The sequence below is a fragment of the Toxotes jaculatrix genome, chromosome 1 (genome assembly GCF_017976425.1).
Source record: "Toxotes jaculatrix isolate fToxJac2 chromosome 1, fToxJac2.pri, whole genome shotgun sequence".
Taxonomy (NCBI): Eukaryota; Metazoa; Chordata; class Actinopteri; family Toxotidae; genus Toxotes; species Toxotes jaculatrix.
In genome coordinates, this window is record NC_054394.1 from 2527925 (window position 1) to 2543550 (window position 15626).

At 40.3% G+C, this 15626-nt stretch overlaps 1 protein-coding gene across 1 annotated transcript in view; it reads right to left on the reverse strand.

Annotated features, from left to right (window-relative positions):
* Window positions 1-497: 497 nt before the first annotated feature.
* The window catches only part of minar1 (membrane integral NOTCH2 associated receptor 1), a 43364-nt gene continuing 28235 nt past the window's right edge, over window positions 498-15626 (reverse strand). The window contains exons 3-4 of the mRNA XM_041039855.1: window positions 11814-12065; window positions 498-695 (exon numbers count right to left, since the gene is read on the reverse strand). Coding sequence (XP_040895789.1) covers window positions 498-695; window positions 11814-12065 — 450 coding nt within the window. The remainder of the gene's footprint in view (window positions 696-11813; window positions 12066-15626) is intronic.

The following is a 15626-nucleotide window of genomic DNA, read 5'->3' on the forward strand; positions in this document are numbered from 1 at the left end:
TAAAGATAAATTCTCACATTCAACCAGATAATTCATCAAAAATAACTTTGATCAAAATACACTGTACAGCAATTATACGAAAAATAAAAATATCATACGTTGGCTACATCAACAAATCCAGTTTAATCCAGTGATCAACTGCTGCAGTTGTTTAAGACAGACAATTAAATCAATGAGTTTCCAACTGTCCCCACACGGTTTATGACAATACATCAGACCACAACTGTTAAACCAATGGATATACAGTATATATTATGCACTTGCTGAATTCATTTCTATTGTACAGTAGCTGTCCTAACCATTTTTATACTGGCAAGAAAGACCATCTAAAGTAAATACTGCATTGAAAACAAAACAACAAAAGTTGGAAAACATCAAACTGACATAGTCAAGTCCCAACATGTTCATACTGTCAGTGAATCTGCTGCACACTTACTTAGTCCACAAACAGTAAAAGAGTATCATCCATGAGGCAGGGCCTCTCCATCCTGGCACTCTCATGATTTCATGGTGCAAATTGGAACAACAATGACCAGGATCACAGTGCAGGTAGCAGCTGCGATCAGTGCTCCGATCTTACACACCTTGGCCCTCCTGAACTCTGCCTCCTTCCTCTTGAGAAGTGAGTCATAGCCTGGTGTGTAGATGTCCTCCATCCAGTACTCCAGGTTGTTGGGGTTTAGGGACTCCTGGGTCTGAGGATAAAAATAAGACAATAATAAGTAAGAGGAGGCAAAGGTCTGAGAAAAAGTTGCACATTTTATATTTGCTGACAGTTGGCTGTGAAGAACTACAGTTCCAGTACACATACAGTACACTGATAGTGCTCAGGAACTTAAGAACTTACATACGTTTTGACCAAAAGAACCAAGGTTATAACACATTCAAAGGTTTTATTTCGTTCTTCTTCGTGCTTCAGTTGTTATTCAAGTATCATTGTGGTTGAACCCCACAGCGCGCTGTCTTATTCTGTTGTGAGTGGAAACTGTTAAAAAAAAACATAAACACACTGAGCTAAGAAGAAATTTGGCAAAATACTCGTCACAAAATAGATTTCTGAGATCACAGCCACTGCAGGACAGCGTATTTTAACACTTCATCACCAGTTTATAGGCGTTGAGTTGATTGATGAATACATACTGTTAATCTTAAAGAGGTGCACTGGCTTGTATGTGCAGTTTGCTTGTCATTGCTTGTGCATGATCCATGAAGTCCATACACATTCTGTGCTGGTGCTATGGTTCTTTACTGTAAAGAGACTATAGAGAGACCTAGGGCTGAAACTGAAACACATCAGGGGGCTGCACTGAGTTATCTTAAACAAAAAAAAAAAAACCCAAACAAACCTGTATTGACAGATGCTTTGAAATAAATGATTTCAATTACTGGCCATTTTTAAATGGCAAACAAAGAGCAGATGGTGAGCTCAGACTGTGAAAGGAGCCAACAGAGGGATGAAAGGAGTCAGTGTGACCTGCCATGATTGACAACCAAAGATAACAGATGATACTAGACTCCTAATCTCAACCTGTCTTCACTTGTGTCCCAGCACATTCTACATGGTATACCTTACCGCATTTTGCACTCTGCATCTAAACTAAAAATTTGTGTCTGTACATGCTGCCACCAGGGAGCTCTGTTTTGTTGTTGTGTTGTAGGGTGGATGGCATTTTTGCCTTAATTAGGCAGGGACAGTGGAGAGCTAACAGAAAATGAGGCGAAAAAACAAAGGTCCCCGTAAGGAATTAAGCCAGGGACACTGCCATTAAACCATCAGCATCTTAAACAGGTTTTCCCACTTCTCTCAGCTCTGGTTTGAATATTGTGGCTGATCCGTTTATAGTGTCAGTCAGCAAAACCATCTTCAAGTCAATCAAGTGTCATTACCATTTTGTTCTTTAGCTGGAGAGTGGGAGAAACACTCTGTGGATGAGATGAGAAACGTAGTTACTGCAAGAGTCTATACCCACAAAAAAAAAAAAAAAAACTGGCTCTGTGAGAGAGATTGATTTTGTTTTTCCAATCTGCTCTGTAATGGCTTTGCTGAATACAGCGCAGGAGAGACATTCTTCATTGTAAGGCGTCCAACTCACGGCATATTGATATTTTAACCGATTCTTGTATATACTATAAAAGAGAGAGCTGTAGGCAGAAGGACAAACATGTTCCACATTAATATAACAGATTATAAACTGGTAGATAGAAAGTATGCAGAGTCCTTGACGTCTTACTCAGTTTATTGTGTTGTATATTTAATTTTAAATGGATGAAATTGTCCCTGAGTTTGCACTCACTAACCCATAATGACAGAAGTAAAAACATCTTTCATCATCTTATATACCAAAGTGTTCAGACCCTTTGCAGTGGACGACTGAGACAATTCACGCCTGTAAAGCTGTGAAACACACACACACACACACACCTACATGCACCTTTCCCATGGCTACTCAGGAATATCTATGGCAGCCTCCAGCTAGAATGGTGAGCATTCACTCGCCAGAGGAAGAGGCTGACGGTGTTACGACTGTGGCCGTACCCCCTGCAGTGTTTTCTTCCTGTGTTCTCTGTTTCTGTTTCTGTGTGTCGGTGTGGTCACAGCTTCCAGACCTCATTCCCGTGGCTCATGTGATAGATATCATGGGTCGCTCATAGCGTTATCTAGGAAAAAATGAACCTTTAATATAAAGTAAAACAAACTTATGAAAGCTTACTGGTTGTGACCCCAGCTCCCACATAAATCACTGCAAAGGCACACACTTGCTTTTATATCTTCTGAACGTAGGAACAAAGCCAAAGCCACAAAATCAAAGGAATTCTCTGTAGACCTCAGCAATAAAGTTGTGGCTATGCAAACATCAGGGCAAGGCAGCATCATGCTATGGATGTGCTTCTCAGGGTCACGGTCAGGGACAGGGAGAATGGTTAGAGCTGAAGGAAGGATGAAAGCAGACATATACAGAAGGGTCCTTGAAGAAAACCTGCAGATGACCTGAACCTGGGGCGACAGTTCACCGTTCAGCATAATGGCCTGAAGTCAGAGCCACAGAAGTCTCTGACTGTCCTTGAGTGGCCCATCTAATTCAGTCCCAGACAAGAGGCTGGAATTGCTGCCAAAGGGGCTTTTACAAAGAGTAGAAGTTTGAAAATGAGAGATTTCAGTATTTTAATACATTTGCAGAATGGCCTTTTGAGATTGGTGGACAAAAATGAAAGATTTATCCATTTATAATGAAATTTACAACAAGTGAAGGAATCTGAATTTTAGCTACTGTATGTACCCTGTAAGACTGTATGTCCCAGTAGCCTTTTTGAAATACTAAAGTTGAGGAAATACAACACATAAGATAGATGATTCATTCATAGTGAGGGAGGTCTCAAGATCTTAATCATGAATGAGGGTAAGATGGCAGATGTGTGGATCATTGTAGTGTTAACTGTAATTTGAGAATTAAACCAGAGACAGTAAAACAATGGCATAGTTAAGAAATTAAATTATAGAGGCTGTCTGAATCCTGTCTAAACTTCCTCTCACAAACATCACATTGAAACAGGGGAAGGTGTACAAACAACAACAAAAACAAACAAAACTCATAATATACTCCAAACTGGGAGTTGGGTTTGCTGCAGCGCCTGGCGAATTAATCAGCATTGGCCGGTGAAAGCTTTCCTCAAAGCTCAGAATGAATTTCTTATATATTAATTTTGGGAGCTGGATAGGAACATAGAGGAGTGGACGCAATGCGCCATGGGTAGGCATTGCACCACGTTGCCCTCTCTTGTTGATGGGTCCACATAGAAGTTCAAACCCAGCATATTTTCCCACCTACGCAAAGCTATCTCTCCATGCCAATTGCGCCTTAGGCCAGTGGACTGGGTTTGGTTTCTGAGCTTAATTGCTAATCAGTGTTGTGGTTCAATGTGTCCACACAAGCAGCAGTTAGAGGAGTGCGAGTAGTCAGAATATAAGCTGTGTCTCAGGCTGTGTCTCGGAATCTGTCCTACGCGAGGGTGTCATGTAGGACAGATTATAAAGCTCTTTGTGATTTGTGATTTTTGGGTTTTAGAAAATAAAACTGAGTTGATTGCACTTAGCTATACTGTGGTTACCATGCACTAATTGCATTTATTTCATAATGAAAGATCCTTAATGCTGGGTTGAAGTAACTGATGACACATACATACATAACTCCTTATCTACTGAGTCTGTGTTCTTTGGAACATGTGTATGTGAGTGTTATTTCATGTTATTTTTGCGTTTAAGTCTATGTATAGTGTTTTATGACACAATAAAACCAAACCAACTGTTCTGAAATAAAAGCTCCCCACCCTGTGAATTTAAAGACTCAATAATAAAAATGAAAGATGTGCTTTGACCTCTGGAATTACCCAGCTGACCATCTCCTTCCTCACTTCATATCCTTTCATCCATGAAATACTCGCCGACACAGACAGCAGGAGCAACACTCAATCAAACAGACTGCCTGTAATCTGTCACGGCCGGTGGTAGGAGCTCAGGCAGGGAGGACCTAAACGCAGACACACAGGCTGATTGAGTAAAAGGTACTTTAATAGAATAAATGATGAGGACAAGGCTTACATTCAGATGGGTGAACAAGCAGGCAGACAATAGAAAACAAGCAACTAAATACAAGTAGCAGGCAAGGTAATGAGAACAAGGGGAGGAGAAAACCCTGTGGCTGAAGAGCTGAAGGGCAGGAAACTTTGGGTGGATGACCCGTGGACTGGAGAGTCTGGATCGTCCCTGCTAGGTTTAAAATTACTGTGGTGTCTCTGGTCTGCCTCTCATGTGGTTAAAGTTCATTATCAGAAAGAACAGTGTGTTTCCTGCAAATCAGTGTTCTCTGATGAGAAATATGGAGAACCCACTGCTTTTCTCTTTTTATATTTCACCTCTTGGCCAAATTATACGCAGTCATGGAATTCATTTCCACTGTTAGGGTGATGATACTCAGCTGTATCTTCCTCTAAAAGCTTATGACCCTTCTCTAATTATCAAATTAGACGCCTGATTGTCTGCTGTGAAAAGCTCAATCAAAAAATGTCCTGCTCTTACATTAAAAGGAAACAGTGAGATGTTGGTTGGTGGCCCAGCTCGACACAGACACCAGTTTGAACAAAGAACAGTAACCCTCAACAAGTGTACAATTTCTCAAGATCTTGGACAATGCAGAGCCTTTGATCAGCCTAGATCCACCAGCTGAGGACTTGGATGAGAGGGGGTCAACTCAACAACCAGAGCAAGTTCAGTCTGGGTGAGGGAGTCTGATTCTGAAAGATCCAAAATTCCTTATGATCTCAGGAACATCACTAAAGATGTTTCCAGTATTGTGTCACAAGATGTGTCAAGAAGAATAAAGATTACATTTTTGTATCATTTTTGATTACTAAGTACTGCAGTACATAGTCATGTAGCGTATGGCCAGTACACCTCAGGGGCATGCCTCATTTTTCCCAAAAGACAGATGAAAGAACCCCTCAATAACAGATTGCACTTACAGAAACTAGTTGAACAGTAGCCAACCCAGATATCAGCTCCATATACAGTGGCAGTACTTTTCCGGTGTGTTTGTGGCAGTACAAACACAGTATCCTTCAACTCTGCACCAATCTCATACAAGTCACAAAGTCACTCCAAAGTCAGTCAAATTTGTCACTCTCTCATCACTATACTGCATGCAGAGAGGAGACGCAAAGCAGCTTGTGAACTGTCTCACTGTATTTCATATCACACCAGGACTGCACTGGACAAATAATCATAATCTGTTAAAAAAAAAAAAAAAACGCATCACATTAAGGTATTATCACTGTTGAGAAACAACATCTCTTGCCTGCAGTAGCCCCAAATGCTTGTGTGCAGCTCTGCCCTGGTCAATACACCTGACTTTATCTGCTGTCAGCAATGCATGTAACATGATAATATGGACATGTGCAGGGTGTTTTCATGTACCATAGATACCTGCTTTCTTGTCTTGTCCACCTATGTGTAATTATTGTCTGTGGATTCACAGCTTTCACAGAATCTGGAGTGAAGTTCTTTCTTAGACCTTTGAGTTTGCCTTTCTCATCATTTCTGTCTCTCTCTCTGTCTCTTACTGAAGCTGTTCAGAACTGTTGTTCTGATCCTCCACTGCCTGTTTGAGAAACATTTCTAATAAATAAGTCCAATTAATTACCAAGACAAGTCCTTATGAAGTCATTCAACAGTTGTCTCTAAGATATCTGTGGTAATGTGCTCAGTAACTGTAAATGTTGACACAGCTGATCATACAGTTGTTGTCATTATGCTGGCTTTGTTTGACAGCATCAGGATTATGGAATAATAATTTACAGCAGCACAGAATCAGTCTGTAATTAACTGTGTGAGGTGATCCCTGATAAATTATGTCATTTTCATTTTATTCCATTTCTAACTTCACCCTTATTGCATGGCATACAGTATATTGCGGAGTTGAAATGTATCTTGTAAATAGAGTTTATACAGGGCTCATCCTAAGGATTGATATCAGAGCCAATCTGTGCATTTTTTTATGAACCTGTATCAGCTAGAATAACACGATGGTGAGTGATTTCTGACACTGAGGCTGGAAAAATACAGGCTGACTAAGCTTTAACACTAATAATCATTAGCAAAGCAGTGTGAGAAAATGAACTTTCAAATACTTTCACCAGTTAGAACTGAAAAAGGAGTTGGCTGAGATTAATTCATGTTAATTCTATCAGTAACTTGATGACAGGCCTAAACATTTTATGTGTAATGTTGTGTCCCACTTTCAACTGTTTCAGACACACACACACACACATAGAAGTGTTCCTGTCTGCCTTGCAGAGGCTGTGCAACCCACTTCCAGTGAGGGTAGCACCAATGGGCCATTAGAGGCCATTAATGGGACATGCTGTACTGTGTGAAGTTTTGAGTGTGTGTGGTTGCATATCATGAGCTCATATCAGAGGAAAGCTGGATGTTGAGTGTGAAAATGAAGAAAGTTTCTGGGTAACATGAAATGATTTCTCCAACCACCCCACAGACTTTCCCTGCAGCAGCGAGTAACATTTCCAAGACAAAAGAGCCTTCAGATGTGAATACATGTCCCTTTTTTCTCTGGCGCTGACCTGCATGAGCATTTTTTTCATCATGAATGAACTATGTCAAATCTTTCCCTGACTTCAAATCAGATTATGGGACACTGAGTCTCTTTCATTACAATATAATATGGTATCAAAATAATATGCTTGTCTTCAGCAGCAGATTGGCTCTCCTGATTGTCCTCCCCCCAATTCCAGGTGTCTTGTGTGTGTGTGTGTGTGTGTGTGTGTGTGTGTGTGTGTGTGTGTGTGTGTGTGTGTGTGTGTGTGTGTGTGTGTGTGTGTGTGTGTGTGTGTGTGTGTGTGTGTGTGTGAGATGGTCACCCATGGTTCACAGACCCAATGGACACACACATACACACTTGCTTGAATCAAGCTGTAGAAGCAGTAAAAAACACACAAAAAACACAGCAACAGACACAATCACAGCAGCAGGGTGTCAGGAAAATAAACAAGGTTTACTTTTTGCATGCATTTTAATGGCATGTGGTTTTTTATATCCTTATAATGTGTTGATTGTTTCCCAGCAGCTCAAATCCAAGGTTAATTACTGTTCCTCCAAAGTGACCACCAGAAAATGAGAAATCTCCTCACCTGAGGAGCTGAATGTGTCTGTCGCTGCCACAGATGCATGCTCATTACATCTTTGTGAGAGTGTGTCGTATGCGTACCTACATTGCGATGCTGCAATCGCCAGGCAGCCTGTATGACTCAATCTTCCATCATTACATCAGTTTTTTTTAATATCCCATTTACTGTCAGCAGTAAATGAATATTCTGTAATTCAGGTGAACTGTTGGTGATCACTATAACGCTACAAATGTCTATATTCCTGTTAGTCCGCAGCACTGACAAGCGTAACTGAAATGTTTAACACGTCAGTCTGATGTTAATCCCCTGTAATCAACAACGACGTTACGGTCTGTCAGACTGCAGATTTAATGGGAAGTCATTACAACAATACACAACTCTCCCTGCACATAATTAGTCTCTTGAACAGAGAACCCAGTGCCTTGTAATTATGGTCATAGTGAGTTGTGAATTGCTTCACTGTTTGAACTTGATGTTGCGGGGATACATAGTGCCTTTAGAACTTCCCTAGTTTTTGTGCTATTTCTAGCATCCTGCAATTTGACTTCCCAGCCAACTACCTTGCCTCTCTCTCTCTCTCTCTCCCTCTCTCCCTCTCTCTCTCTCTCTCTCTCTCTCTGTCTTTCTCCTTCCTGTCTCTACTGGCTCTCACCCTTTCTAACTTTCTCCTGATTACAAGTTGGCATCTATTGCTGTATTATGTGTGTCTATGTAAGTGTGTGAGTGGACGTGCCATATGGCAGTGTTTTCTTCTAGGAAAAAAAAATCCTCCCACAGACTGTCTAGCAATGTTAGATACAGTACCTTCATCAGTCACTGTGTGTACGATGCATTTCGGGTGATATTTTATAAAAAGAAGCATTTAATTCATTGTCATCCTCCTTTTTCATGAACTGACTTTCAGCTTGTACGTCTTTCCTTGTCTGCATTAATTAGTAAGCCCTTGTATTTCCCAGAGTGCCTCTCAACAACCCCTGGAGTGAGATGTTTGTGGCTTTATGGGCGTATAAATAGCAACTTGCTTGTAGTTAACATTGTACCGGCCAAAGTAAAAGCAGGTCAGATGAGGGGAAGAAACACAAGCTGTCAGATGATCAGACAGTTTGTCCAGATTATTGGAGGACAAAATGAAAGTGAACGCACCTGAAATAATAATAATAATAATATAACTGTACACTCATACTGTTGAGTCAGCTTGCCTTACATTCTGTTACAAGGATATAGCGCAGCAGCTCTACCAATGAAGGATTAGCTTCTCCAGGAAATCATGTTGTTGTCATGCACGGCATGATGTGAGCACACAGCACCACAAATCTGTAGACAATGGCAGGTGGTAGCTCATTAGCCATTTAGTGCCCTGGAGGAGAAGGTTTTCATAAAGCACAAAGCAGCTGTGGACAACAGATACTGTTAGATGTTTCTGCTTTAACCACATTAAACATTTTTTAAATGTCAGTTTAAAGGCATCTAATGGCTGGGGAGTGTTTCGCTAAATTATTCTGTGTACATTTTAAGCACGAACGCATTATTACTGCATTTGCACCAAGTATTTTGTTTGCTCTTGTTGACAAAATCAACAGATTGGCAGTGGAGTGACTCTGAGCCAGAAACGGGTCTGTTCTGCCAAGTTGCTGCAAAGTCTAAGACTTCATTTCCATCAAATTACCAACAACTCGTTTTGCGCTGCCTCATTTGAATGAACCTATGTGAGCACCTCGCTTCCCATCGGTGCACCAGGTTCTCTGTACTGGGCACCGAATTACTACACAGAGGGCAAAGTGAATTTCAAGGTCAGGAACTGCTTCAACTAGATGTTGTGCTGCCACAAATTTGGGGTCTATACTGTCCTGATGCACCTGATTTAAATGTCTTAAAGTTTACTGCACTGGTGTTGGACACTCTCATTGTTCAGGGTTCCCTTCTTCCTCGTGGACTAACAACTCTGTGAGAAGGGTGTGCGTCTTTGTGTGACAGACTGACGTGGGAACCACATTTTAAAAAAAGCATTAGCACTGGTTGTTAAGGTGCTACAGAAATGTTATACTGCAAGTAACTTTTTAAGTGTTGACATTTTGAATTAATTTGATTTGAAAATGGGGATGAATTTTGCTTAGCACTCTCTTTTATACAGACAGCCGGGCCACAAAAATACAAAAATAAAAATGACTACACATGTTTTCCCCACTTTGTGAGTAGATGCAGTCAGTGAAAGCTGTTCTGAAGCCATTAAGGGAACCAGTAAGGGCATTTGAAGAAGCAGTCATAGATCTTAGATGAATCTGATGTACAGCCAGAGGACTACAGGTCAGGGAGAGGAATTGATTTCTGAGTCTGACGATACTCTGAAGGCCACACAGTGACCATTAATGTGCCTGTGAAAGCTTTAGAAACCACACACATGTAAGGGGAGAGCCTCTAAAGGCCCTACAGGTCACACACAACAATCGATACTGGGGTGGGGTTTACACTGGTGTGTGTGTGGGTATGTGTATAAGTGATACAGTAGTAAACAAAATATGGACACATTTCAATGTCATTTGGTTGAACCAAACAAATTTACTATTATGTCAGTCAGTCAGAAAATGACTGGATTGTCACAGCCAATCAGAAAATAACCTTTCTTTGACCTGGCTTCTTTGCCCCAGTAGAATTAAGACAGATCACCAGTTCTGATCACTAGTTCCAATCCGCCTGTCTGCCTCATTTCTGACATCTTCTTTTCTACTTTTGGACATACTACAACATCTCATTTCAAAAATGATTTATTACATCTTATTATTATAAATGTGATCTCCTAGAGTTTGTTGTTGCAAATACACTATAGTTTGTTTGAGGAAACAGCTGCCAGGAAACAGCTAGTGAATTAGCAGGTGTCTTTGACAGCAAGAATTCCTCATATAACAGAAATGCATTCTTACAGTCTTTCTCAAATCCCACTGTGCTTTCTTGTTGCTCAAAATATCTCAAAGTACAATGTATCAAAGGCAGCTGGGCACGCTGAGGATGTTTCATCACTCGTCAGGGTTCCCACTCTTTAAAAGAGGTTATTTTTCAGGACTTTTCCAGGACATTTTAACTTATGATTTACTGTAGCTGATATGACAGGCAGGGATCAGGCCATATGTTCCTCTCTGTGGAAGTCTACAGCTATATCTGCTATAACCTTTGGATGTTTTAATGCCACTACTTTTACTAATAACTCCTCTTAGTGACGTTTGTTTGGTCCACTTTACCGTGACATGGCAGCATTTCATTTGAAGCGACAATGTAAGCTGCCTATTCAAAATACTCTCATCCCCAATCTACCATTTGAATGTTAACATGATCCTGAACATACCTCTACACTTTCAGATGGCAATGTTATCTGTTTTGTGGAGCTCTGATAGATGCCCCAGTAGTTCATTCTCAGCTAAAGCAAAATAACTTTCCAGGACAACACAAGATTCTCCAGGAGATATTAATTTTGCTTTGATCTTCCATGTGTTTTCCATGAATGGAAAATTATTCATCTGTTTTCCAGGTTTTCCAGGACACATGGGAACCCTGCTTGTTGGAAACTCTTTGAAGCTTTCTGATTTTAGTCCTCGGGACTAAAGGGCATGTCCCACTGCTGCTGGAAATCTGCCTTCGGACTTTACTTAAACTTAGAGTTTTCACATTTCACATATGAGGAATAATTACAGCAAGCAAAAAAACCTTACAGTATTCCTGTGAGCACATGACATCTTTTTTTAAATTGTGAATTTATCCTTTAACTTTGACTTGAGTCCAAGTCTCTGGTCTTCACCTTGTATTAACCTGTAATCTCTACATGGACACATATCTGAATAATGACCTTTGGTCTTTTTTTGTCTCACGTGGTCTTGACTACAGCCCTGCTCAGGTACCACCTCTGAATAGCCTGATCAGAGCATCTCTACTGAAATGCTGTTCAGCTCTGACCTGATTAGACCTCAGCAGGGTTCTGTTGAGGACTCAGAGAATCCTTCTAATAATAAGCCCCATAACAGTCAAAGGTGAATGGTGTTTAAAACACCTTCAAATTACAGAGCAGCTATGCTTAGTTCATTCCTTACAGCCTTCTTGTGATTCTGCTGTGAGTCTGCTGAGTGTATTACCTGCAGGTCCAGAGCTGTGAGCTGCTTTCCTTTCTCTCCTGAGTTGCGTTTATACTCCTCAATGGTCCAGGACGGCTGGCCACGCTTGGCATCTGTCAGACTGGTGAGCCTCAGGTCAGTGTACAGGTGACTGCCTTTCACATGGGCCTTGATGGACGGGGTGAAGGGGTGCGGTGAGAAAACCTGTTCGATCAGTGGTGGGTGGGAGTTGGAGGGATGGTGGGCCTGGGGGAGTTCATATTGACGCTCTCGCTCTGCCTGAAAGTGGAGAAAGGATTAGAGAACAGAAAGGTCATCAGGAAAGTTTCAACCAGTGCACTTTCTTTAACCTCATGAGCTTCAGTTCTGCAGTTTGCTTTATTTCAGGCCTATAAAAGTTATTCATTCTAGATCACCCAGGGCCCTTGTCTGTGCAGTTACAGACTTTTTAAATTTCACAACTCTCAGCCAGTATAACAGGTAATCTGTAAGACAAGGAGTACGATGTGTTACAGAGCAGAGGGTTTATTCTCTCTCATTTTTAATGCCATTAGATATTAAAGATTTAATGCTTGGAGAGAGACAGTAAAATATATTTGTGAGAGAACTTGAGGCAGTCTGCTTTCCAAACCTGGCCAACTATGATGAAAATATGACACTTGCACTGAGATATACAGTATCATGATACCATTAATTTCTTCTTTGCTTGTGTCAGTAATGTGGAAGATGATATGCCTGAATAGCAACATGATTTTTAAGTCAAGATTCAAGTCAGTAAATATTTCTACAAGAATGGCAAAGTTAAAAACAATCAACTGTCCAATTAACTGTGTTAAAAAAGCACAGGATTGTCCAAAGGTTACATATATCATAGTCTGAAATTCACATTTTATCATATTCGCTTTTAATGGAAAAGTCCATTGTGATGAAACACAAGGATGTGTACTGTTTTGCCCAGTGATACTGAACTGTACTAACACCCAGTGTCTCTGCTTACTTGAGTTTTTGAGATGTAACAGTGGATGATGTGACATTAATAATTCTACAGAACAAATGAGTCACTTGGTTTATACTGTCAGCTCTACTTCAGCAGAGGTGAAACCATGTATCATTTATTTGAATTTACTGATACAATTACAGCAGCAGCCTCAGAGACAACCCTGTCCCAGCCACAGGCTGCACAGGAGGAGCAGGACTCCTCAGCTTTGACAGTGAACTCTGTGGTACACGCACTTTACTGCATTTCTGTGTCAGTCTTTGAAAGAAATAGACACCTAGTGATGGACAAAAATCTGAACACTGACGGATAGGTGGGCGGACAAGCAGGCGGGCAGCAGGTACAGTCAACAGGTCACTACACACAGGGAGCAGGCACACAGAAGAACACATAGGACCATATACAGATGATCTGACAAGGAGCTTGTGTAAGTTCTGGCTGGGAAACTGAAGAAAATGGAAACAGGTGCATGAGGGGGCAGGGAAGCTCAGGTGATCACATCTAGGAGATAGGTGAGCAGATGGATGTGACAGTCAGGTGACTGGGATGAGGAGAAAAGTCTGAGGACATCTGGTACTTGGATGGAGAGTGGCAGGAGATGGAGGCCAAAATAAACAGGGCTGAGACAGGAAGTGTGAAAGCAGGGATAGTAAGTCCAGGGGAGTGAACAAGAGAACCTAGAGACTCATTGTAATCTTCTACTGATCATTGCTTCTTCTTCATTTGTGATGTGAACAGGATGTTTATGTGTTATCATGGGCAAAGTGAATGTTAGACTGTTAACATGGATGTGCAGGCAGCAATCATCTGAGTACTTACTATATAATATAAACATAACACTTAAGAAAAAGAGTACATTGATACATGTCTGTGAAGATTCTTGTCATCCAGGTCATAGTATTTCCAAAAGCTATACAAAGGCAACTGGACTTGAGGTTCTTGAAGTTGCTAACACCTCACGTGATGTCAGGGTGGGGCCACAACTCATATGTGACCTCAATGACACTCAAGGTGTTAGCGACCCTACAATAAGATAAATACCTGGACTCCCCACCAGTCAGTTAGAAGTGAAGAAGTCTTTTAGATGAGAGGTGAAACGTCTTCAAGAACCCCCACAAAGTCCAGCTGCCTTTGTATAGCTTTTGAAACTACGCTTAGGCACCTTTGTATATGATTTTATGATTTTTTTTATAGGATTTTAGATTCCAGCTGAATGTGCTTGACCTAATCTCCCTTTGTCTGAGTTACTACTTTAACAAAAAGGGGTGCAATTTTTATGAAACAAGTCACTCAGAGGTTGAGAGTTAAGGCTTATTTTAATACAGATGGAGACTGTGACAACATCTGTATAAATTTAGACTTTCAAACTCACGTCTCACTCAATGTTCAAAAGATCTGATGTCTCACATAGAGAACTACATATCATTACTATAACTTTTTTTTTTGCTTATGTGCTGTGTGTTTGTAAATGTCAGATCTTGCATCAGTGGATTGTGAGTTTGAGTTTGAATTTGAATTTTTCAGATTGTGAGTTGTACAGGGGATGTTTCTGTTTATAACTCAATTCAATTTGTTCTTCTTAAAAAATCTATTTTGATTATTCTATTCACTGTGTAGATTTTCACAGAAAAGTGTACTGCAGAGAAAACATCTTTACAATCTGATGTGCTCCATTCAATATCAAGAACATCATTTATCCAACACAGATTAAATTCATTTCCAGGGAGCTGTTTTTCATAGCATAATCTTTCTTGTGAATTATAATTGTCCTGTCTGAGCAGCAAACACAAAATGAACAATGAAGCATTCCTGAAGACTGAGTATTGATTGCATCAATCCCACAGCACTTACAAGCAGCTGCCATCAATACCAACCACAGTGAGAAACATCTGTCTCCACAGTCAATGAAGGTGACATAAAAGTGTGTGTGTTTGTCTTTATTAAGCAGGAAAGCCAAAGTGACTCTCAGGTTGCAGTCAGCATCCTGTGTTAATTGGATGGCTCTGCAGTGGAGTCTTTAGAGAGACTGCACTGTGATACAGTGGTCTAATAAAGCAGGACATTCATGACCACTCTTACACCAAGCATTAGCAGGCATTCGGACTGAAATCACTAAAATTATCAAAAGGGTCTCTTGTAGGGACATAGTCAACCTTGGCAGTCACAAGGGGTACCACCAGCTACACTGAAAAAAATGTTTCATTGAATTTACTCAATTTTAATGTTGAAAGTGGTTGCATGCAATACATTCATCTAAATCCAGACATATTTTTTAAGTTGGCTGTACTTAATATTTTTGAGTAATTTCAAATAAATTATGTAAGTAGTTTCAGCACAAAAATTCTGAGTATTTGTTACTCTGATTTCCTTAGTAATTCTAACTAAGTCCATGTTTAATTTACTTAAATTCATTATGTAATTCATATATTGTGGTTAGCTAATTTGTTATTGTGCTTTAAATTAAATTGTTTTATTCTACATATGTAAAATATTTTGATTCAATTCACAATTTTATTTAAAACAATCAAAATGCATATGTAGATGTGGGGGTGGCTGAGAAACCCGGTATACAACAATGAGTTGTGGCAGACTGAGCAATTCCCAATTCTTGTTCAAAAACTCCACAGTAAAAAAATGTACATTGGGCCAACCAGAAAGATAAAAGTAAGCAAAAAGGGGGGAAAAATTCTCAAGAGCACTTCTCAAGAAGAATCAAAATAATACAGAACAAAAGAATTCGCTCTAAACTGCCTTTCTGGCTATACCCTTAAAGTTTGGGCCCATGGCAGGAGCTATAATCTGGAGCTGTGTTCAGGAGCTGTGCTTCCCTCCTTTAG